The sequence below is a fragment of the Zootoca vivipara genome, chromosome 3 (assembly GCF_963506605.1).
Source record: "Zootoca vivipara chromosome 3, rZooViv1.1, whole genome shotgun sequence".
NCBI classification, from domain to species: Eukaryota; Metazoa; Chordata; class Lepidosauria; order Squamata; family Lacertidae; genus Zootoca; species Zootoca vivipara.
The window spans coordinates 58,594,781-58,619,207 of NC_083278.1; the positions used below are offsets into that span (position 1 = coordinate 58,594,781).

Consider the following 24,427-nt stretch of genomic DNA (forward strand, 5'->3'; position numbering starts at 1 on the left):
TACTGGAATGTTAAGAATCTACTGGAAAATGAGGAGTCATGACTGACTTCCTATTTGTAAAAACAGATAAATGGCAATATCATTCACGTTCTGCTTGGCAGCTGATAGCATTGCACTGTGTGCCATTCTTGGGCTCCTAGCAGAGTATGACTTAAAACTGTGAGCCTTCCAGTAACAGCAGGATATCAAACTGAGCCATAAACCTGCCATGCCCAAGAAAACTGAAGTCTATCGGACATCATCAGCTTACATCCAATAGGCTAGTACTGTATCATAGTAGATATTGTGATGCTTATAAAGAACAGGAGTGTGGCAATTATCAGTAAACAAGGGTAACACAAAAATAATATTCGTATGAAAATTGGATACCAGTGCATTTTATGCAGAGTGTTATTACAATTGGATGTTGGTAGACCCTCCTGTCCGGTGCTCTGATGGAATAGAAAGTGACTAGTGAATGCTTTCCTTGGCCAGGGCATCTAATACCTTCATCCTACAATTAAACAGCTACAATAGAGCATCGAATGGTTTCTTCAGTACAGGAGATTCCTTTGCCGTTCTATGCTTGTTCAGTGAGAGAAGTCCAACCCAGCATGATGCCTGTCAGTTGCAATTCATGGTGAAAGTGTTGCTTATTAAGTAAAGTAGTGAAGCAGCAACACTTCAAGAACTGCAATATATTCAGCATCCTGATCACACTACTAAATCATTCCTTAACACTTATTAGGAATGTGAACCCAAGCCCAAGTCCAGCCACTGCTTCACCATTTGCCAACTCACTGTTCCATCTGTCATCTTATCATATTAAGTTGTGTCATGTGCTGCTGCTCTTTGGGGTATATATGGATCAGCACAGCTGGTGTAGCCTGGGGAATATCAGGATGAGCTCCTGAGCATCAAAATTTGCCACAATGGTATCAAAGTAACACACATTACCATCCAAAGAAGTTCCCCCATATGACCACTATGTCCAGAGTCTATAATTGCCTAACTGAACCTTGATTTTGAGTGTGTGTGTGTGTGTGTGTGTGTGTGTGTGTGTGTATCCCCCTCAAAAAACCCAATCACCCCAACCCTAAGAAACCTGTTTTACCAGATGGAAAAGTGAGGTAGTGCACATGCTACAAGAAATAATCCATCTTTCATTTTACTCAAACTTTAAATGGCAAAACTAACAACCCTGCTGTAAAGGAGAATAAATTAAAGAGATTAAGTCCTAGATGAAATAGTTATAACATGTTTTGTGATAGGGTAAGGGAAGCTCTATTAATTTTGAGCTTTTCCCAGAGAACATAGTGTCCTTGCTTCAAAATCCTAGCCTTTGCTTACAGTTGACTGGCAGTTTAATACTGTTTTTCTTAAACTAGTCTTTGGGCATTTCAGTACTCTTCAACAATCCCAAACTTTTCAGTGGTTGTATTCCAGCAAAAAGGGCACTCCGTGTATTTTTACAGAGGGTACTGCACAGTTCCTACATTAATAGTTTTGTATAAAAATGCATATATGAGCAGGAACATTTCCAAAGTATTAGTTGTTATTATGTAATAAATGGAGGACTAAGCCCATGTCATGTGAAGCACCTCTTCAGCACCTGTGACTCAGCTGGGAAAAGAAAATGTGCTTAGCCAAAGGAAAAGGATCGTTTAAGACCTACATATTACATTACCTTAGACTATGAACTCGCCTATGGTTGAAAGAGCCTGAAACAAGGCAAGAGGCAGCTGCCAATGTTATCTTGCCTGACATAAAGCCTGTAAAAAAAATGTAAACAGAAGCAGAATGTGTGTGCTCTTACCTGCTCTAAAAAAAACAACCACACGGTAGTATCTGAGGGAGGTAGAGTAAGAGGCTTCCAAGTGGCAGTTGTTTACAAATGGCCAAAGTCCCTGGTTTACTGCCTCATGTTATTGACATCCTGCAATTTGAAGCTTTGTTGTACGGTAGGAATCCAACGCTAAACTGAAGTTGTGCAGAGAGAGAGCCATAGTCATGTTGTGACTAATCACTAGGGATTCATTCCCACCAGGAAGAGTAATCCTGAGAAGCACTGGGAAGGGGTGAGCAGCAGATTCGCCACCAAATCTGACTTATGCAGCAGAGGGGCATGTATTAGATTTCTCTCTGGGGAATGGTTGAGCCCAGGATGCAGCAGATCCATGACCCTGCTTCACTCTTGCCTGGTCCCTGTGATGGCCTGTTTCAGGTCTTGTGCCAGCTATTGCTACACTAATGGCTTCGTCTTCTGTGCTTTTCATGGCTGCAGCAGCAGCTTTTAGACTCCATACCATCAATAGAAGCCAAGAGATGGCAAGATTCACTCAATCATAACCTGCTCCAACAGCATGGATTCAGGGTTAGGTTTGCAGCCTTAGTATACTTTCTTCTCTTGTCTCCCGTGCAGATTTTCAGCCTTGGTATACTTCTAGCTCTAGTCTCCAGCCATAGGCTGTCGCTCTCAGCCACCCTGCCTGAGGAGCAAACTACACATTACACTATGCACTGCAAATAACAAAACATGAACCTTCCTTTCCTTTGCAAAGGCACTTGGGAGAGGGGACTATCTGCATAAGAGAAAAGATGGGAAGGAACCCCCAGCCATTTGTTTTTTCCTTAAAATCTATTTCCCCCCCCCCAACTGCTATTATCACCATAGGTATGTCTGCAAGTAAATTTGGGTACACGACACCCTGTTCCAAGAAGCTTCTTTTGTGTTTTTTGGAAGGTTACATAGCAAAGAAAAGCTTCTGAGCAAACCACTGAGCTTTCCCCTCTTAAGTTGCATCTCTCTAATACATGGCTATTAAAGCTAAAGGAACCTTTTGGGTCATTACATCAGAATTGCCTTTCTGGATCATTCCAAAAGACCATCTTGCCCAGCACTGTCTTCCAAAGTTACTAGCTCCTGACTCTGGGAGACTCACGAGCATGATGGAAATAGCTATTTCCTATTGCTTTCCCCTAGCATCTATAGGGGAAAGCAACTTATGTGCAGAATTCATCATGCGAAAGGCTGGACTGGATGAATCCCAAGCTGGTATTAAGATTGCCGGAAGAAATATCAACAACCTTGATGGCAGAAAGTGAGGAGGAATTTAAAACCTTTTAATGAGGGTGAAATAGGAGAGCGCAAAATATGGTCTGAAGCTCAACATCAAAAAAACTTATTGTCCTCATGATTTCTTATTCTCCCAGTTAATTTAGCCATTTCTGCATGCGGTATTCCATTAACTTATTTTGCCAGTCTTCTTTTGTAGGGACAACTTCTTCTTTCCGTGACTGTGCTAATAGTATTAAAGCGGCTGTTGTTGCATACATAAACAATGTCTTATTTTTTTTGGTAGATCCACTCCTGTAATACCTAATAAGAAGGCTTCTGGCTTTTTGACAAAGGTTATTTTGAACATTTTTTTCAATTCATTATATATCATTTCCCAACACCTTTTAACAACCTTACATTGCCACCACATATGGTAAAAAGTGCCCTCTGTTTCCTTATATTTCCAACATTTGTTATCTCTTGTTTATACATTTTTGCTAATTGTTCTGGAGAACATTTTCATATAGTTCTCTTTAAGTAAACTACTAGTTGTAAATTTCAAGTCCTTCTTCCATATTATTTAAACTATGTAAAATGTTCTGTCCACTCTTTATATCTTACCTATACAGAAGTTTGAGAAACAGAAGAGGAGGATACATTGCTTTTACTATCTGATAATTTCTAGCAGCTCGTATTTATGAAGGAAAGGTCCATCCATGACAATTAGCTGTACTTGGCTGTAGTAGCTGTAATTGAGGATTGTGGTGTGTGTGTATGTTCAGATACAGCTCTGTTGGGGGTTTAGGGGCACTGCAGAGTTCTCAGACACCCCCTTTGTCCCTACAAATATTTGTATTTTATTTTTAATTGGGCATCTTTTGGTTTGTTTGTTTTTTGTCTGTGTTTTAGGATATGTTTAAGTACTTTGCTTAGTCTTCTTTTCCCCGCCTAGGGTATCTGTGCATACCCTCCAACATTTCTCCGATGAAAATAGGGACGTCCCATGATAATAATTTTACTACCATTTCTATTTATATATTTATACCCCATTCATCCAGTGGATGTAAGTGGCTACCCCTCCCAGTTTGGTGTCATCTGCAAATTTGATGAGCATATTTTCTGTGCTGTTCATTTAAATGAATGCTCACTTGCTTTCTCTTCTCACCTCACCCCCATGCAATGACTTGAGTATCAAATTGTGTACAGGAGTTTGCAGAGAGTGATACAGTGAGTAAAAGATCAATACATAACCATGTGGAATTATTACCACTGAGGTAGATAGGGCACTGTAGGAAGTGTGTTTAGCTTTATAATCATAGTCTTCACCAGGGTCATAGTGTGTCAGGTGCCAGGAGGGCTGGGCGAACCAGGCACCCCCAACGTGGCCCAATGCTCCTCTCTGCCCACCAAGGGTCGCATTGGCCAGCTGCGCTCCTCTCTGCATGGCTGTGCAGGCGGCTCAGCGTGTCCTGCTTTGCTTTGGTGGGGATCCCAGTGGCCTACAACTGACGCTGTGCTGCTGGTCTTCACCTATAGTTGTACCATCTAAAAGCTTTCTGAATTAGATCCATGATGCTTATATTCCAGTTTGATGCAGAGTTAGGCATATGTAAACCCACTGGTTTTATTTTTTTGTTAAAAGATTAGTTTCTGAGTGGCAGCTTTTAAGGTCAAATCAAAGTGGGGGCAGGTTGGGGAGGGGGGCGTGCGCCAATCGGGGTGGGGGGTGGCAGCGGCGGAGCCGTGCGGCTTGGTGGCTGGTTGCGCCCCACCGGCCATCTAATCTAGTGGAAGAGACTCGAGTGCTAAAATCCATGGGTTAGGGGGCACAAATTACTTGCCTTGCCCCGGGTGCTGACAACCCACGCTACGCCACTGCATTCATCTGACTGGGCAGCTTCCAATATATATATAAACATAATAAAACATTAAACATTAAGAAAACTTCCCCATACAAGGCTGCCTTCAGATGGCTCAGGGGTCAGGTAACTCCATATCCGCCAACATTTCTCCAATGATGTGCCCCCCCCCATTTCTCCAGATGTGCCCCCAGACCGTAAAAGGTTGGGGGCCCCTTTATAAGGAATTGCTGTCATTAGCTAGACTTGACTTGGAGCTGAGCACTGTTGGAAACAAAAGTGAGGACTAACTGGACCTCTTTCAGCAATGAAATTCTCGTGTTCTAAATACCAGTATATGCCGACTGGAGAAAGCACTAAGTTTATTCTTCATATTCTTCATATTTAGGGATTTCATGTCCACAAATATTTAAAAACTTCATCTGTATGTGTTTTTATCTGCAACAGTGTTTTTCATTGCCTCATTTCTGTTTTCAAAATCCAAAAGCACAATGAAGATATCATATCATGGGGACATCTTATCTCATTTCCAAGCAAACAAGCACACAAGTACCTCATTTGCTTTCCTCTGACTATTACAATGTTCATGCCCCATTTACTCCTGCTGCAAAGTGCTTTCTAGGAAAGAATGTTAAACCAGGGTTCACACCATGTGCCAAAATGCCAGAGGCAAAGTGCTCGTCGTCCTATATTAAACAAGAGTTTGTGTTTTGGTTTGCAGTCAGTCTCTTTATATGCTGCTGGTATGGCACAGAAGAAGAAGACAAAAATTATATATAAAAGGCATATTCAGCCCATCCATCTTTCTTCAAGATTACTCAGGTCTATGATTATAGGTTTTTTAGCAATAACCACACATAAATCTAGAAAATAATAAGCAGTTGTAGGTGGTTTTATTATACTTCTATGTTTCTTCTCTCTCCAACCTATCCATCTGAGCACTAGGTCCTCATGCATGTACTGACCATTTTGCAACAAGACCCAGGAGATTCCCAATTCCCAGTGTTGGGGTTACAGAAAGAATGAATATGTAACAGTGGGCTCATTTGTTTAGGTATCAGTGGGTAAACTCTGATGGAACCTTTGGCAAAACCCCTGACTGAGGTATCACTAAGTTGTTGACATGGCAGAACAGGAGGTTATCACTGAAGAATAGTGTCTGGACAGTGGAATGCAAATGACTGGAGTGGAAGGACAAAGGATTTGTATTACAACTTTTGTGGGTCTGGACTAATTTGTTGTGGGAGAGCTGTTGGGGGGCAGGAGGCCAAGGCAGTTGAGAGCCAAAAAGACAGTTTGGTGCCAGCTTAAAGCCTGCCTGTCCTTTCAAAGGGAAATGGATGAGGGAGACAGAAACTAAAATGAACATAAGTACACTAGGTTATTGATGGCTTTCTAGTAGGCTACAACCGACTGGCAAGATACACAGCAGATATTTCTTTTATCATCAGACACATAGTAAATTAAAAGCAAGTTCACAAACATGTGGAAATTCTTAAGATTAAGCCATTTCAAAATGTGATGTGAATAATAACTGCTCATTCTTTCATACTAGATGTGAAATACTTGCACAATTCACCTCAGAGCACAGCTATTTGTTAGGAATAAAATGGTGGTTGTGTTGTTCAGATGACCCTGATAATTTAACAATCATAGAAGCATCTTCTCATTAATTCCAGGATCTTCTTAGCATAGTTTCTAGTTGCTTGAGTGGCAAATTCAGCAGAGCAGAGCTTCTTCTCAAAGTGTCCAATAGTCATACAGAGAGTCTGGATATTTCAAGCTTCCCCCTGCCCCTGGTTTTAAAAATATTGTTATCAGTGGCTAAGTAGTGTAGAAAGATGTGACTTCCCATGATTATGCTAAAGTAGGGATGGAGTTATTTTTCTTCCTATTTGTATTTAAAAATGAGCTGCTCATATTCCTGGTTTCTCACAGAAGCCACTCATATCTTCCTGCTCACAGACAACATTCAAAAAAGTGCTTCCATTCATGGAGATCTGGTCACATGTTAGGCAATAGCCACATAGCTGACTTTACTGCTGTTTGGTAGGGTCTTTTCACATGGCAGTTTCAATCAAAGATCTCTTCAGTTTTCAGTCAACCTGCACAGCCTTCCTGCCATGGACCATGCGACACACTCACATCCTGCACTGAAATCATCACGGATCAGCTTTTGTCCTCCAAGTGTAGCTTTTGGCCAGCTCCGATCGTAGGGAAGAGTATATGAGAGATTTCCACCATCTTCACATACCTCATCACCATGTAGTATCAACCATGATACCAACATGCTTGATTCAACATGCTTGAATCAGCAGCATTGGGTGGACCCAGAAACCAGGGTCTCACCAGGGAAGAAGTCAGCAACAGTAGGAATTGGGAAGGGGGCAGGAACAGTGCTGCTGCTGCTGCTGCTGTTCACTGGGATAAGGATGTGGCAGAGTAAGGTGTCAGTTAGGTTGGGGGAGTTCACAGTTCATTCATACCTACACACCTGTGGAGCTACTGCTGACAACCCAAAGCTGCCTCAACCTCAACCCCACCCCCCACTGGGGGACACCATTGTTACTTTGCCGCCTCCCCCATACACTACGGCTTGAAGAAGTGAGGGGTGTCTGGCCAAGCCAGGTGGTTTATTTCAGTGCACCACAGCAAGTAAAATTGTTACAGGTCTATCAGGGCTAACCTGACTGGGGGATGAGGGTGGGAGGTGGGTCAGAAACAGACAGAGTTTTTAATGCTGTCATTCATATATATAACACAGCTGAAATTCTATCTGTCTGGGATATAACAGGCTTACAGCCATGTTTTTTTTATGAATGGATCAGTGCATCTGGAATCCTACAGAATGTCATTGTTTTCTTTCTTCTTAACCCCTTTGTTCTAAGGGTCAGGATATCCTGGTGCTAACCACTACTGGAAAATAATATAATTGCAACAACAATGGTATAATACTTAAGAAGAACTTTGCTCTTGGTGCAACTTTGACATTGAAGCGCTTACCATAACGACAGCAGAGTAGAGAAATAATTTTTGTAGCACAGCAGATTGGAGAACATTTGAGAAACTCTTTAATAATACAGCCGTCTTCTGTTTGAGGTGGAAACACTATAAGGTAAACATGGCAAAGGATTTTAGGACAGTGGAAGTATCATGCTGTTGCTTCTGATGATTTTGGCACCAGCAGGATAACCTTGTATGTTCTGTTTTTTAAAACCTAAGGATGTTAAAATTCACCCCACTCTTGTTTCTTCTTCTTCTGAGAATGAAAATCCTGTTTATCTGCAAGTATATTTTCCTTTCTATAAAAGGACAATATGCTTAATTTTAGGCTGGAAGGAAAACAAAAATTAAGCTGAAATTAAAATTTGTCTGTTGTAAAACTGTGCAGAAGTACTCGAAATTTAAAAGGAAAAAAGAATAGCTCCTCTCCTGAAAGTGGTTTCTACAATCATATAACTTTAGCCTCTAGTAAACAGGTTTTATATGCTTTTGTAGAAAAGCATGAAAAAAATATATCAGAGATGACAGTGAGCAAAAGAAATATGTGTGTGCACTTTGGAGGCAATACCTCTCTCAAACTGATTTCAATGTTCTTAAAAATCATCTTCTGTGTCTTGTCTAACTTTTCTTGTGGAGAAGTTCAAATAATTGTCTCCCTAGCCATCATGCAAACGTATTAACTACTTAAACACTGCAACCCCATGTGTGTTTACTCTGATCTAAGTCCTACTGTCTTCAGTGGGGCTTACAACCTAGTAAGTGTTCTGGATTGCAGCTCTACCAACAACATCTGTATCCCACCTTTCCTCCAAGGAACTCAGGGTAGCATACATGGGTTTGTCTTACTTTATTCTCACAATCAACCATATGAAGGAACAGAAGTCAAGAGATACTTCACTGCCTAAAGTCAATCAATGTCCTTCATAACGAGCGTTGATTTAAACTTGGGTCTTCCCCGTGCAAATCTCAACCCACAATTATCATGCTTTCTGTGCTCTCTGTTGCAGATTTTTAAAAAAAATTCCTTCTGACTTGGCATGTAATGATAAATTTGTTGGTGATTTATTTTGTTGTTTTCTGCTTCGGTAGCATAGAACAGCTGCTATTCTTAAAGAAGCAAGTAAATTTTAAAGAGAGAGAGCAGAAATGAGGTATTTAAGAATTAGAAGGCACTTCTAAGGTACACCAAAACATACTTAATTGTGCACATCGGTACAAACATTAGTCACTCTGTTTGTTGAAAACACTTGAAATGAAGGGCCCTCTGTTTCTGTGGATGGCACAAAGGCCTGAGGAGCAGCGAGAAGGAGGTATTTGGTGTTGTCTTCAAAGGTGAATAATGAGGAACTATTGAATTCTTTGTATAACCTATTAGCCCACACCAACAGATGTCCTCATATGAACTTGCTGCTTCAGTCAGGGCAAACTGTACAGTGAGGGAGCTAAAGATTTGGGGTTTAATTTCAACAGCTTGATTTTTCACCTGATAGTCTACCAAGACCACCATCTTTCGCTCTTTTAATAATTAGTTTTCTTTTTTTTAAAAAAAATCAAAATCAAATTCAGAACAAACCCAGAGCTGTTCTGTTAGATATTACGCCATCTCTGGATCTCACTGCTTTCCTGATTCATCTCATTCACAGTTCATTCTGGAATGTGAATCAGTGTTATTTCCTGTCCATCTGAAGGGCGGCTGAGGTTACAAAGTGCCTTGTTTAATAGTCTGCTCCTCGGATTTGCTGAGATTGAAAACCAAACAACTGGGAAGAGGAAGGGGGGGGTTGGGAAGCTTACGCTAATTGGGTTATTTTGCAGATAAATTCAAATACAGCCTTCTTAATATCGACACCAGAAGGTAGTCATTAGCAGAACGGGGGAAATGGCCTTAAGGGCAGGTCCAGCCAGAGCGAGGTAAATTTCAGATGGCTTTGCTAGGCTACTCAGGCTTTCTCTGTCTGTCTGTCTCTGTTCCTCAGTACAGAACATAGCTTGACAAAGTTCTTGTGTTTCAAGCCAGCCACAGTTCACATTATAGTGCCTAATTATTGCAGAACTGGTAAATAATTCCCCCCCCCCTGTGGGTGTATTTGCCAGTACTTTTGTTTGCATGTGGCTTATAGTCAGAGCTCTCAGAGGGTAAAACAGGGAAGGGAAAGGAAAGAAATATCTCCTTGGTTGTATTCTCCTTTATAGTTCCAGCAGTAAACTGGGATTAATCAAGTGCAGTTAGCTCAAAACTTGAGAGAGGAGGAGGGAAAGGGCGAGAAGGACAATATTTGCATGTATCCGAGAAGGAACAGTTCCAGAACACTCCCGACTGGGGAGCTTTGAAAGGTACATTTCTCCAGGGAGTTTTGGCCATCTCAGCTTCAGGAGTAACAAGGCTGCTGCCAGCTTAAGAGGAACCGTCTCCGTACACTGGGTCAGTGATGTGCAGCTTGTTTTATATATATATATATATTTTTTCTCCTGGAGCCTAAGGAGTTTTCCCTCTCTAGTAGCTGCAGCCTTGTCTTCCGAGGATGCCTGTGCTGAATAGGTTTTTCAATGTGTCGGACATGGGTAGGCGGTGGGGGACTGAGGGAGATCTGATGCCCTTGTCCACGGGCAGCCTGCCCTTTCGTCAGCAGGGGATCCTAGGTTGGGAGTTGCCTGAGATGTTCAGAATGGTAAAGCTCATTTGGAAATCAAAAAGTGAGCTTCGGGGGACAAAGCAGAGAAGCGTTCTGGACAGCAGCGACGGTCCAAATATTTTGCCAGGTAAACTGAAAATGTTTTGCCGTTCTTTTGTTGTGCAGCCACGTTTCTGATAGACTTGGAAAAGTCAAAGCTGGCACTTTACATAATGTGTTGTTATTACCAATGAATTATGTATATGTAGTACATGAGCTTAATGTTGCTTATGTGATAATATACTGAAGAAAAATTGTGATTTTTTAAAAAATTGTGATTTTTTAAAAGGTATTTAAGGTGCAGTTCTGTATTTAGCTGGGAATAGGCCCCCTTGAACTCACTGGGACTTGCTTCTGGGAAGATGTGTTCAGAGTGGCCATCTAGGAGCAACAAGATTGTGATTTAGTGCTAACTTGTTAATTTACTTAAATATTTTGGAGCAGTATGCTGGAGTCTTACTCCCTAAATGCAATCATCCATGAAAAAACCTAACAGTTCTTCATGTATTAATGAATATGCTAAAAAAATGTTTCCTAAGTTTGGGGACTGTATAGATGCAGTCTTGGTGGGTTTGAAAGCCAGCTTTGAAAGCTTCAGGGCTCCTCCAGCCCAAGTTCAACATGTTACAGCAAAAAGGGAATGAGTGAGGAAAATAATAATTTTTAAATAAATAGACAAAAGTTTCAAAACCCACTAATTTTAACACAGTACATTTATGAATGTGCTAAAGTGTTTTTCCAATGAAATCAGGGGGTGTTTAAAGTGCTTAACTTTGCCTGAATTCTATGACTTGTTTACAAATGTTTTTGCTATCATGAACTTAAGAGTGGGGTAAAAATTGAAACTGAACTTTGAAGTGGAATCAAAGTTACTTTTTGAAAGTAGTTTGTGAACTTTTGAAGATGCCACCTTTAGTGCCTAGCTAGTGAAGTTTTGCAAATATTTTAAATGTTTAAACTCTTGCATGTTTTCAGCTAAATCTGATTGATGATATTTGACTTATTTAAAATGTTACTTTAGGAGGCCATTTAGTATAATTTATAAATGGTGATTCAAATAAGTAAACAAAAATACATCTGTGTTATTTAGACAAAATATTCATACTGGCAGTTACTGTGATCTTCATTTACTCTGCATCTTCAGATAGTATGAAAATGTCAGTATAGGTCCATTTCTTTTAGCATAAATCTTGGTAAGATCAAGAAGATACTTTTAGTATAATCAGTCATTTTCAGACATTTGTTCTGTGTCTGTCTTCAAAATAGGGCAGTAACATTCTTTGGGTTAGAGTTCTTGTCTTGATTATTTGTATCAAAGCTGATTACACTTCACTGGGTTTTGATTGAACTTTTCAGTTGTTAATATTTATGTATAAGGGAGGAATGGGGGACAAATTCAGTTCATTTCACAGCTTAATGTGAACCTATCTAATTCACATTTCCTGAAACAATATGGGAATCGAAATATAGCTATCCTTTGAAATTCCCACTTCTCTGAATTTTGGAAAACAATACTCCAACAAAAAATTCTGAGCATAAATTCATTATATTGGGGAAAATGCTTATAAAAAGTGTATACTAGGAGAAATTACCACTAATATGCTGCCTAATTTTCATGATGATCTTTTTTTAAAAAAAGAAATTGCAAACTGATATTGAAGTGTGGCAAACCTAAGACTGGAAAGCTGAGAAAGAAAAATGAGCAGATTGGTCTATATTCCTAGAATAAGGATTATCTGCCTGAACTTTTATGCACATTAGGTTTCCTTGCACAGTGGGTATCTGGTACTTAAAAACACTCTGTACTGACCATTTGATGTACTAACTTGCACTTATGATAATGCAATAAAAAAAACCTATTCATCAATGTGAATATCTCAAAGTGCAGTATAGGAAAGGCCACCATAGGAAATAGGCAGGTGGAAGGGAAAAGTACAACAATGATTCTTAGGTTAACTTTCTACTTGCTGTACTAACTTTGTCTATGTTCACATTTTCAAACCATAGAAAAGAATTGTGGTCCTGTACATCTTCCTAGAGAAATTCCTATGCATATCTTTATAAATCAGGGCCACTATCTCATCTTGGATTTCTAGATATTATTATTATTATTAGTATTATTATTATTATTTATTACTTACACCCAGCCCATCTGGCTGGCTTCCAACAGGAGATTAAAAATACATTAAAACATCAGTCATAAAAAAAAACTTCCCTAAACTAATACAAGTTTTGGAAAGTTTGTGGAAATTCAGAGGAGCTTCTTCCCTTTCTTTCTTTCTTTCTTTCTTTCTTTCTTTTGCATGCTTACTGTACAAGCAGCAAGTACAAAGTGTCACTTTTCTACACTTCTGATTGAATCATAAAGACAAAGTGTATCTTTGGAGGGTACAGGCTGAGTTAAGGAGTATATGTATTGCTTTTGGCAGGATAACTTCTGGTCCACATGATATTGTGGTGACTGTGGAGGGAATGATTGGCTAGGACGGTGGCTGTAGCCAAGCAGCTGCGTTTCAGCATTAGTAATCAACATGGGGGGATTAAATATTGGGCTTTTATAACATATTTTTAATAAAGCAGGGATGGTAAAAGGAGGAAATAATGTCAGCCTCCAGAGAAAAAACACTACATACTTTATTTTGCAGGCTGGGAACAATTTATATTAAAAGGACACTAAATTAGAAGTCTTTCCAAAGAGGTTATTTTGGGTAAAGGAAAGAGACCAGGCTATGCATGATTTCTAAAGCATTTTGGCTGGGAAGGGAATAGGGCAAATTGAAAGGGATTTTGAAGTTTTGTGGGGCAATTAGCAGTTCAATATTCAGAGGAATGGACTATGCAGAGAGGCATGAGGTAATGCTGTACCGACCACATGTTGTGGGCAAGGGAGGCTGGAAAATACTGGAAAAGCTACTAAGACAGGAAAAACAATATTGCCATCTACTTGCTATAGCTAGAGGAAAGCTCCCCCTGTGAATTAAGTAGAACATGGTTGTCTCCAGGGCTCCTAATGGCTCTTGTATGTCTGCCAGGAATGTGTATCTGTGATAAAAAGTACAGTTAGTGTATTCTGTGGAAACACAAATGTGTATATAGTGTACATATGTTTCAGTAAATGTCAGAAAAGGGACCAGTGGGGAAAGGTATCTAAAAAGTGACATTAATCAGGAGTTTCCAAGGGCAACCAAGGGCCTCTGGTTAATGACCAAATTTCATCCTTGTTTCAGTCACTTACTGGGAAAAGATTGCATTCACCATGCCTAGTTTGTGAATCTAGAAAACTAGCATCATATCAGACACATTTCCAACATTTTCCTGGTATATCTCAAGAACCATCAAATCCCTTCAACAAATTATTCAATGATTAATTGGTATAGTTTGCGAACCACCTTCATTGTTTATTGATTACTGTTGGTCAGGCTGAGAAATATCCAGACCTGTGAAGACATTGATTGTTTTTGAGGTGTTTTCTTATTTAAGAAAAGCATTAAACAATTATCTGAGCAGCTGTTCTCATTCTCTCAGCACATCTTTCCTCACCAACCTACCTATCCTCCAGTGACATCTGTATCTGTGAAAAGGCAAGGATCCTTTTGCCATTTTAACACAGCAGATTGTGGCCAGCCTTCTGACGTTTGCAGGCATAAAATCCCAGGGTTAAGGGGAATAACTAAAGAAAGGTGTTTCAAGGTGTTGAGACCAAGATTAGAGAAGATCAGCATCTATCCAATTACATTACTATAAATCCAAAGTGCGTACAGTCATATTTTATGTTGTGAAGTGCCCTGAGATCTATGGGTATAGGATGGTATACAGATTTTTAAAAACCCATTTAAAGCCACAGGGTATAATTCAACATCACACTCCTCTGAACATTTCATCTCTGTAAGCATTGCAGTTTGCTGGATGGCATCATAACCTTTCTCCTCCCCTTGTGTGCTGTTCAGGGGATTCAACTGACAACCTCCCAAGCCAATTTTGGGCATTCAGGAGGAAGAGAGGGAGGGAAAGCCCTGTTGTACAAGCATTAGAAGTGGTTTCAGTGACTCCTGCCCATAATGACTTGGATTTACCAGTAGGTGGTTTACATATGCACAGTTACATGCCTGAAAGTTACTCTGAAATTGTTGGAAGTTTCTTCCAAACAATATGCTGTAGATCAGGGTGTCAATCCATGTCTTGGAGCAGCACCCAATTGCTGGAATAAATATTTGTACAGATGAAACTATGCAAATGGTTGCCTTTGCTCCCCCAGCTAGTCTGGAGTCAGGTACTAGCACCACCACAACACACTGTTTGTACTGTGCTAGTACTGGGACTTGTTTTGTTTCTATTTCTATATCTGCCTCTAAGCACAAGTATTTTATGGCATCTCAGGATATAGATATACAACCGTTTTAGGATATGTTGATTAGTACTTGCAGCAGTCGTTGGTACACACACACACACAATCCAGTTTCACACTAAAGTGATCAAACCCACAGTGGGCTATTTAGAGTTGCGCAGTAATACATTTTGGTTGGTTGTGTAAATACATGCAGCATGCAAAGAAATGCAATGTGCAGAGCTGTTTCTCAATACCATGGAAACAACTTTTTTCTAGCCGTGACTGAGGCACTATGGAACATTATGTTTGATTCTGAAATGAGTAACTGTAAAATGGAGGACCGGGATCATTATTCCTCTGATGAAGTATAAGCATCATGGCCAGCATTACTCCTCACTGTTTCTCCAGGATGGAAAGGGGAAGAAAGAGGGTTATAGGCTTCCGAAACAGTTGCATGACAGGATATCCACAGGAGGCAAACCTAACCCTTCAGCTAACACTTCATGCACGTCACTTATTAGGGTGTGGAGGCATAAACTAAGAGCATAAGAACAGTTCTGTGACGCATCAAAGAAAACTACCTCAGATTACAAAATACAACATGGATGAACTCTTCACTGGTTGTTTAAAGCAGAATTTCACTGGGCAGGACCCAATATAACGGAGCAGGATTTTGTTCTATATTTTTAAACACAACAGGAATTACTCGTTGTTTAGTTAAATATGGTAGGTTTATTCTACTCTACAGCAATTGTCAGTGTGAATTCTCTGCCTTCATGAGAACCATACATCTCTCTCTGTTTCCTTCCTTCATATTGAAATGCTTGGCAGATCTTTGCATCCACAACAGGAGGGACACGCAGTCACTTCAAATGCTTTTATGTATAATGAGGATGTAGAAGTGTGTACTTACTTCTCAGATGCCTTCAGGAAGTGAAACATCTCAATAGCCTCTCCCTTTTCCTGTAGATCTTTTAGCAACTCCAGTACACAAATGTTTCCCAACAAATACGTGAACACAAAGAACTGTGGCTTTCTATCAGATGACTGACTGAAATTGTTTAGGAAAAGAAGTTGATTGGTTAAGCTGGTTGGAATAAACATCAGTCAAACTTTAGAATGCATGTATTCTAAACAAACAAACAAACACAAACAAACTCTCTTTATTACATATTCTCCTACAAACACACACACACAATTAATAGAAGTTCTTTTTTATATATATATAAAAAAACCCTGCCGCCTCCCCATCCCTAGCCTCCAAATGCTTGGCTGGAGTCGATGATCTCCTTGGGTAGAAGGTGATTAATAAAATAATAAAAACAACAGTAACAACAACAACAACTATTATTATTATTATTATTATTATTATTATTATTTAAATCAGTTGGGAATGCCTATAACATACTATTAGAAAAAGAAAGGTTATTTTATATAATTTGATGCTATGTAGTACTTCACAATTCAATAACTTGGTGGTTCTGTAAACCAGAGAAGAAGGAACATTCTGATGACACTTGGGGGCAGCATATTAGAAGGAGTCTTGGCCAATATGTTTTCCATTTTCCTTCCTTAACCAGAGAAGTTCACCAAAGATGCCTTTTATAGAGTCAGTGACTTATGACATCATTATCATATTTGCTTTTGCTTACAAAACCAGAAGCTGATTCAGTCCATTTAGACACATGGTGCTGCCTAAGTCACATGAGGTTCCATTTAGCTTTCGTTTCGGTTTCTTTGTGGAGAAGAAATTGACGTTAACCTTGGAGATAATGCAACAAGTGTGGTGGCGGTGGGGCAGGGGGGAATCAGTTGGGAGCATGAGATGATACACATCTGAACAGTTCTGTGGTTTACACAAGGGGATGGTAGCTTGCACATTTTCTGAGAGGTTCCTCAAATGAAAGCTCCCCAGACCACTTGAAAGGAACAATAAATAAACTCTGATCTGTTTTATGAAGTTCTATGGAGTGAACTCTGTTGATTTGTCATAGGTAACAATCTTCCATATGGATCTAAGGTGGCCTCGTGCTGCTGTCTTTCTGTGTAGTTCATTAACATTCCAGAGCTTTAGCAGGAAGCAAACCAGGAGACAGGCACTCACTCACTCATGGCTCACAAGGCTTCAGTACTACAATTATGCAGAATTAATCAGATTTGTGAATGTGGAATCAGAAGGCACATTCTTGTTTTCCTTGCAGCTGTGGGCCTCCCTTCTCTCTCTAGACAACATTGCCAACTTTAGGCAGCAAAGATTTGAGCTGGAGTGGCATCTTTCCAGAACTAACAGGAACTTGAAATAAAGCCCATAACTAAATCCACATTATTTAGGATCACAGTGGCGGCTTCCCTCACTGCAATGTATAATTCCAGAGTGGGGGGTGGGGGAGATAGTTAAAAACTAGACATGTAGATTGATCTTGCAACAAAACTGTATATATTAGAGAGCACTTTTAAGTGAAGGATGCGTATAAATATAGACCAGAATAAATCCAAAATAGCTGACTTCTATGAAAAGTGAATTTCCCACTTACTCTGGTGTAATTGTACCTTTGGCCTTCTGTTGTCAGTTTAGAAACTGTGGTAAATGCATTTATTGAGATCTGTTTTAACCTCAGTTCTTACATGTATGTCACTTTAAATACCCATGTAAATTAAGATTCAAATATTTAAAATTGGAATGAGAGGAAGGTATAAAAGGCGTAGCAATGACTTCCACTTACACAGTGGAACTACCCCACCTCACCCCCCTTGTGCCTTCTAAATCTGCATTGGGGATTCCCCCGATCAGCCGGAGCAGATTTGGGGATGGTTGCAGGGCACAAACAGAGGAAGGAGAGGGAGACAAGCCCCATTGTGGAAGCAGAAGTCACTCTGCTCACACATTTAATTAGTTGAATACCATCTGATGTCATCTGCACTACAAATAAAGAGTTGAATTCAGGTGAGCAGAACAGAGAAATAAACGGGGGGGGGGGGAGTCAAACACCAAGAAATGCAGAGGAGAGAGAGAGAGAGAGAGAGAGAGAGAGAGAGAGAGAGAGAGAGAGAGAAGTTCAACTGAAACTTAAATAAATGTAAATAAGTACAGTGACTGTTCACAACCACTCTTATCAAAGACTCCTGCTTACTGGACAGACTTGTCACTTAAATTAATAGATAATTTACCAACCAACATTGTCCAGTAGTTAAAAAAAAAGACTGTTAACCAACAACTTGAAATACTTTCCGTTCAGTGAGACAGACCATCATAGTAAACAGCCCCTCACTTAGTAGCAAGCCTCTGAACTACGAAAGGAAGCATGGCCATCTTTTCACCTCCTGTATCCTGTTGGTACACAGAGGATATTGTACCCTCCTCTACAGAAAGGCTTTTATTAACTGTTGGAGGAATTATTTCTAACAGCATTCCCCAGCCAGACTGCAATGATTCAATTCTTAACATTTCTTTCAAGAGAGACATTTTTCAGGCCTCTGGAAGTCGGCCACTAAATGTCTGTAACACCTTAGGCACTTTTTTTCCAACACATCTTGTGGATCACTAATTGGGATTTTCATAATACCACAAAATTGCAAGCATTCCTTTGATATAAGAAAGAATGTGCTTCGCTGTGGGGGTAAATGAAAAAAAGATATTACCTTTAAAACACTATTAATTATTTTTTACGTAGCTTGAAAAGCAGAACTGTGTGTGTGTGTGTGTGTGTGTGTGTGAAATATTCCTCAAATCTTGGAACTTCACGTGGTTCTATAGTTAAAATACTATATGCATTAAATAATTTTGAAAATACTTCGAAATATCGTTTTTATACAACTTCCATTCTTGTAGTCTATGAAAAAGAAAACAGCTTTGTAAAGAGGTACGATGTTTCAAAGGAGCTCTTTGCTCGTGCTGGCTAGAGGCATTTGGTTCAGTTTTGACATACTTTTTCCTCTTCTATTAATCTGAATGTACATCCTGTGACTGACAAATCATATGCATATGTATTCATTGAAAAATCATTTATAGTTTGCCTTTATACCCTAATATGAGGCACACAAAAGACTGAAGAAAATCTTGAAAGCAAATCCGAATAAAATATCTTTGGAATTAACAAGCCATGTTTGTAGCTAATGACACAACAATCACAAAAACTGCAAGGGAGAAAACTAGGGACAGAAATGCAAACACGCCCAAATACACCCACCACATACATCAGATGAACATACATCTGCTTAGGAAAAAGTGTGCAGCTAATATGGGAATGTTCCTCTATGTAATTGCACACGTATGTTGAGGGTATGAAGCAAAGGCAAATTAAAAGCTCTTAGGAGAACAAAAAGGCTCTGTAACAAGGGCTGTTAAGATTAGAAATAAAAGTTTTCTTTGCCAAGAAGAATTACCTCAAGATCTCCATGTGGCAAGTGTTCAAGTGTTGCTACAGTTGATTGAATCGGTGGGTTGATTTATTTGTGTACCATGCTTTGAAGTGCTTTTGTTAAATCTAATAGTCCATCATGCTGGACACAAATAAAGAATTCCTTCAGTTATCTAAAATAGGCCTATTCTGTTTATCTTAAAGAAAGATTTGAGCTTGGAGGTTTTGCTCAGCAATGCATGCATCTGAAATAAACAGTTTTTGACAAGAAGAATAAAAAAGAAAATGACAACTTCATAAGCAATAGGGATCTTGCTGCTAAATGTGGTCACAAACTGGGTCTATTTTATCCCGTGTTTCTCTCCCACTTAAAGATGTCTCGGCTTTGAGAGGCCTTAATCATCCTTCGGTAGATGTTTTGTCAATCAAACACAGCAAGTTTGTGTTCAGCCTTGCCCGTGCTATTAGCTGAGAATGAACCACCTAAGGACCACCCAGGCTTTAAAACATTTTTCTTATGGACCAGAGTTAAAATAGGTTGCTACCATGCCCTCACTAACCAGTGCTATCTTCCTGGTTAGTGAAATGGTTTCAAGATGGACCCATTTTCTATCACAGACGTAACTTAAGATTGTTCTAAGTGGTTTTTTAAAAATAAAATCTACAGAACAAAAACATATTTTCAAGTTATGGAAAACGGAAATGTGCTTCTGTTATACCTGTCCTGGCTCCCATCCAGAACATGCTGATAGAGGCTTTTATTTGTAAGGAAATAAATCTTTATTCAGGCCAGTAATGGTTCAGGCTCAACAGCAGACACAGTGCCCAGTAGCCCAAGAGTAGGGCCAGAGGTTCAGAATTGGACAGCAGTGACAGAGGTGTCCCAACAAGTTTCCCCATCTCTCCCACCAAGCTTTTAAAGATAAGACACTGTCGCTCTCAATACTTTCTTGCTTTGCAGGAATGTCAAGCTAGCAAGTTTACACTCTGTTAGGTTAGGGTAGATGGGTCTGCTGTTATCTGCAAAGGTGGCACCTGGTTCTAGGTGACAAGATTCACCCTCCGCTTTGGTCACTAGTACCTTCTGTTCGGTCTCCCCCACTGGCTGATGCAAGCCCTCCCCAGCCACAAGGCTTTTTGTTATGTACTGAGCTGAATCCTAGAACAATAGGATTCAGAATCAGCGGGAGCTACCCAATCCAACTCCAGGTGGAACTGAATCCGCAACCTGATTGGCCTGCTGGAGCAGCCAATCAGGCGGCTGGCAGAAGTGAATCTGCTACCTGATTGGCCTGTAGGAGCAGCCAATCAGGCTGCAGGCAGAAGTCAATCCACAATATAATTGGCCCACAGGTGTAGCCCTGAAGTAGCCAATCACGCAAGGCCCATTGTGTAAATAATGTATATAAGCAGATGGTTTTGGGAAAAGAGCCATTCGTCTTCTCTTCTTCTCCTTGATGAATATGAGCTGAATAAAGAGCATGAAATTCACTCTCGACTCCGAGTATATTTCACTGGCGACGAAGGTGGGATCCTGCTGAGCTGACCGCCACCACGCACTGCACCGCAGCACCGCCACCTGCTGCACCGCTGCATCGCACCGTGCATCCAGGCTTCAGCTCCAGGACCCAAGGAACCCAGAATGGCAACCGACAGCAGCTTCTTGCCATTCAAACCAGCATCAGGAGACTGGGAAGGGTACGCCGCCCGTTTCAACTTCCTCCTGCAAGCGAAAGAAGTCACCAACGATGCCATGAAGAGGGCGACATTCTTCAGCGTCTGTGGAGAGGAGACGTTTGAAATCGCCCGGGCTCTCCTGGCACCTAGAGATGTCGCTACCGTCTCTTACAAAACAATAATGGAACGGCTGAAGGAGCACTTTTCACCACAGCCCTCGGTGGTAGCTTGCCGAAATGCCTTCTACGCAAAGCGGCAAGCCCCGGGGGAAACCATAACTGGGTTTGTGACCTCCCTCCGCCAAGCCGCCCGGTTATGCAACTTCTCAGAGTTGGAGAACATGCTTCGTGACCGCCTCGTCGGTGGCCTGAGGGACGAGATGTTGCAACGACGCCTCTACGCCAAAAAAGACCTCACGTTCCAGATTGCTCTGGAGGAAGCCCTGGCAACCGAAGCCGCCGAGAGGTCAACGCAAGAGGCACGACCGGCCCCGCCATCCCAACCGAGGGTCTACCACGAAGACCTCACTGACGAATCCGAATCTGACAGGGAGGAAGTACACCGAGTACAGCGGCGCACTCAAGCAGCACACACACCACAGCAGCCTCGACGAGAAGGAGGGAACTGTGCAAGCTGCGGGGAGAACCACGAGAGGAGGACCTGTCGTTTCCGCAACGCAGAGTGCAGGCAGTGCAGAAAATTGAGACACATCGCCCGGGTGTGTCGGGCTCGACTCACCCATCGACAAGCATCAGATGACCGACCCAGGAGCCCCAGGTCACACGGCACCCTGCACCAAGGCAACTCGACGGAGATCACGGACTACCAGGTATTCCAGTTGCCCCATCCCAGCACAGAGAAAATTTATATAGAGGTACAGATAGAGGGAGCCCCATGCCGCATGGAGCTGGACACGGGTTCAACTCTATCCATAATCTCGGCCCGAACATTAAGGGAACTGTGCCCTAATGGGGGTCCCAAACTAAGGCCGGCCCCATTCACCCTCCGGGACTTCCAGAAACGTAAGGTCCCTACAATGGGGGTGGGGACCTTCAGGGTGCAATATCGAGGGCGAAAGCAACAATTGGACTTGCTGGTAGTTAAGGGCCCCTACGTTAGCTTACTGGGACTGGCATGGTTTGGACCTCTGGGGCTAGCCGTTACCAGGGTGAACCGCACTAGCTTACAAGTGGACGTGGACGCCATATGCAAAGAGTTTCCATGGGTTTTCGATGGGGCATTGGGACGATATACAGGACCCCCCATTGCCCTACAGCTAGACCCCGCTGTACGACCCATCAGGCACAAGGCCCGCCGGGTCCCGTTCGCCCTGAAACCCCGCATAGACGAGGAATTGGACCGGCTCGTGGAGCAAGGAGTGCTGGAGCCGGTGCCCAACGCCCCCTGGGAAACTCCAATTGTCACACCCGTCAAGCCTAACGGTTCGGTCCGCATCTGTGCAGACTACAAATGCACCATAAACAAGGCTCTCACGGCCCATGCATACCCAGTGCCAGTGGTCAGCCATGTCCTCGCCACCCTGGCTGGGTCAAAAATCTTTGGCAAACTGGACTTGGCCCAAGCGTATCAACAGTTGCCTGTGGACGAAGCCACAGCAGAGGCTCAGACGATTGTGACGCACAGAGGGGCATTCAGAGTAAAGCGGCTGCAATTTGGCGTTAGCGTGGCACCAGGCATATTCCAGAATCTAATGGACTCCCTCCTTAAAGGGATTCCTGGCGTCACCCCCTTCTTCGATGATGTACTGATCGCCGGGCCCACACCAGAGGAATTTGAGGACCGCCTCCGCTCCGTCCTGCACCGTTTCCAGACGGCGGGCCTCAAGGTGAAGCGGGAAAAGTGTTTACTGGGAGTGCCGCAGGTGGACTTTCTGGGATTTAAGGTGGACGCAGAAGGGGTCCATCCAACCGGTGACAAGGTACGGGCCATTTGTGAGGCCCCAGCGCCCAAGAGCAAGCCCGAACTTCAGTCATTCTTGGGACTATTGAACTTTTACCATGCCTTCCTTCCCCATAAGGCAGCGGTAGCGGAGCCCCTACACAGACTCCTAGATAAAAGGGCCCCTTGGGTGTGGGGCCAGCGACAAAGGGCCGCATTCCAGGCAGTCAAGGACTTGCTCGTCTCGAACTCGGTCTTGGCACACTTCGACGAGAGGCTGCCAGTGGTGCTGGCATGCGACGCCTCTCCCTATGGCATCGGCGCTGTCCTGGGACACCAACTCCCGGATGGTAGAGAGGTGCCGGTGGCATACTTCTCCCAGACGCTTGCTGCAGCCGAACGAAACTACTCACAGATTGACAAGGAGGGTCTGGCAATCGTGAAGGGCGTAAAAAAATTCCATGATTTCTTGTACGGGCGGCCCTTTACCATAGTGACTGACCACAAGCCGTTGCTTGGCCTGTTTGCCCCCGAGAAGCAGACCCCCCAAGTGTTGTCTCCACGTGTCCTCAGGTGGTCAATTTTCCTTGCCGGCTACCAGTATGCACTAATCCACCGCCCTGGGAAGGCGATGGGCCACGCAGACGCACTCAGCAGGCTACCACTACCAGAAACAGGCCCCGACCCAGCGCCTGCGCAAGAGGTTATGACCCTGGAGCTGCTTCCCGACCGACCCATTCAGGCACAAGAAGTTGCGCACCATTCCACAAAAGATAGGGTCATCTCCCGGGTCCTGGACTGGGTGTGGCGAGGATGGCCCAGCAGCAGCCCCGGGCCAGAATTCGCTGGCTACACAAACCGCAAACATGAACTGTCGGCCCACAAGGGGTGCCTGTTATGGGGAAGCAGGGTTGTTGTTCCCCAGCCCCTCCGCAAAAGGGTCCTCACAGCCCTACACGAGACACACCCAGGGGTAGTGAGGATGAAGGCCCTTGCCAGGAGTTATGTGTGGTGGCCGGGGATTGACAGAGAGATAGAGGCCTGGGTCCAACACTGCCAGACCTGCCAAGAATCCCGCCCGGATCCCCCAAGGGCCCCAGTCCAGCCCTGGGAGTCCGCCCGACATCCATGGTCACGCTTGCACGTGGACTTCGCTGGCCCCTTCCAGGGAAAAACATTCTTCATAGTGGTGGATTCCTACACCAAATGGCTGGAGGTCGCACTGGTACCGTCCACTTCTACGGCGGCAGCCATCCGGGTACTACATAAGCTGTTTGCAACCCACGGGCTCCCTGACACCCTCGTCTCGGACAATGGAACCGCATTCACGTCAGAGGAGTTCCAGACCTTCACAGCGCAGAACGCCATCCGCCACATCCGCTCAGCACCATTCCACCCTGCCACCAATGGCCAAGCGGAGCGCATGGTGCGGACCACCAAGGACAGCCTCCGCCGCATAACACAAGGGGACTGGGAATACCGCCTTGCCGCATTTCTTCTAGCACAGCACAGCACCCCAAGCACAACGACGGGCCGGAGCCCAGCTGAACTACTCATGGGCCGGCGCCTTGCAACTAGACTGGACCGACTTCACC

General features: G+C 42.7%; 1 protein-coding gene across 4 annotated transcripts in view; it reads left to right on the forward strand.

Moving 5' to 3' along the window:
* Positions 1 to 24,427, forward strand: part of PDE7B (phosphodiesterase 7B) — a 221,687-nt gene that overhangs the window by 140,513 nt on the left and 56,747 nt on the right. The window contains exon 1 of one of the 4 annotated variants that reach the window (XM_035108918.2): positions 10,354 to 10,659. The exons of the other annotated variants lie outside the window; for them this stretch is intronic. Within the exon in view, the coding sequence (XP_034964809.2) occupies positions 10,422 to 10,659 (238 nt within the window). The 5' untranslated portion in view covers positions 10,354 to 10,421. Of the gene's footprint in view, positions 1 to 10,353; positions 10,660 to 24,427 lie in introns of those variants that run through there. 4 annotated transcript variants of the gene reach the window in all.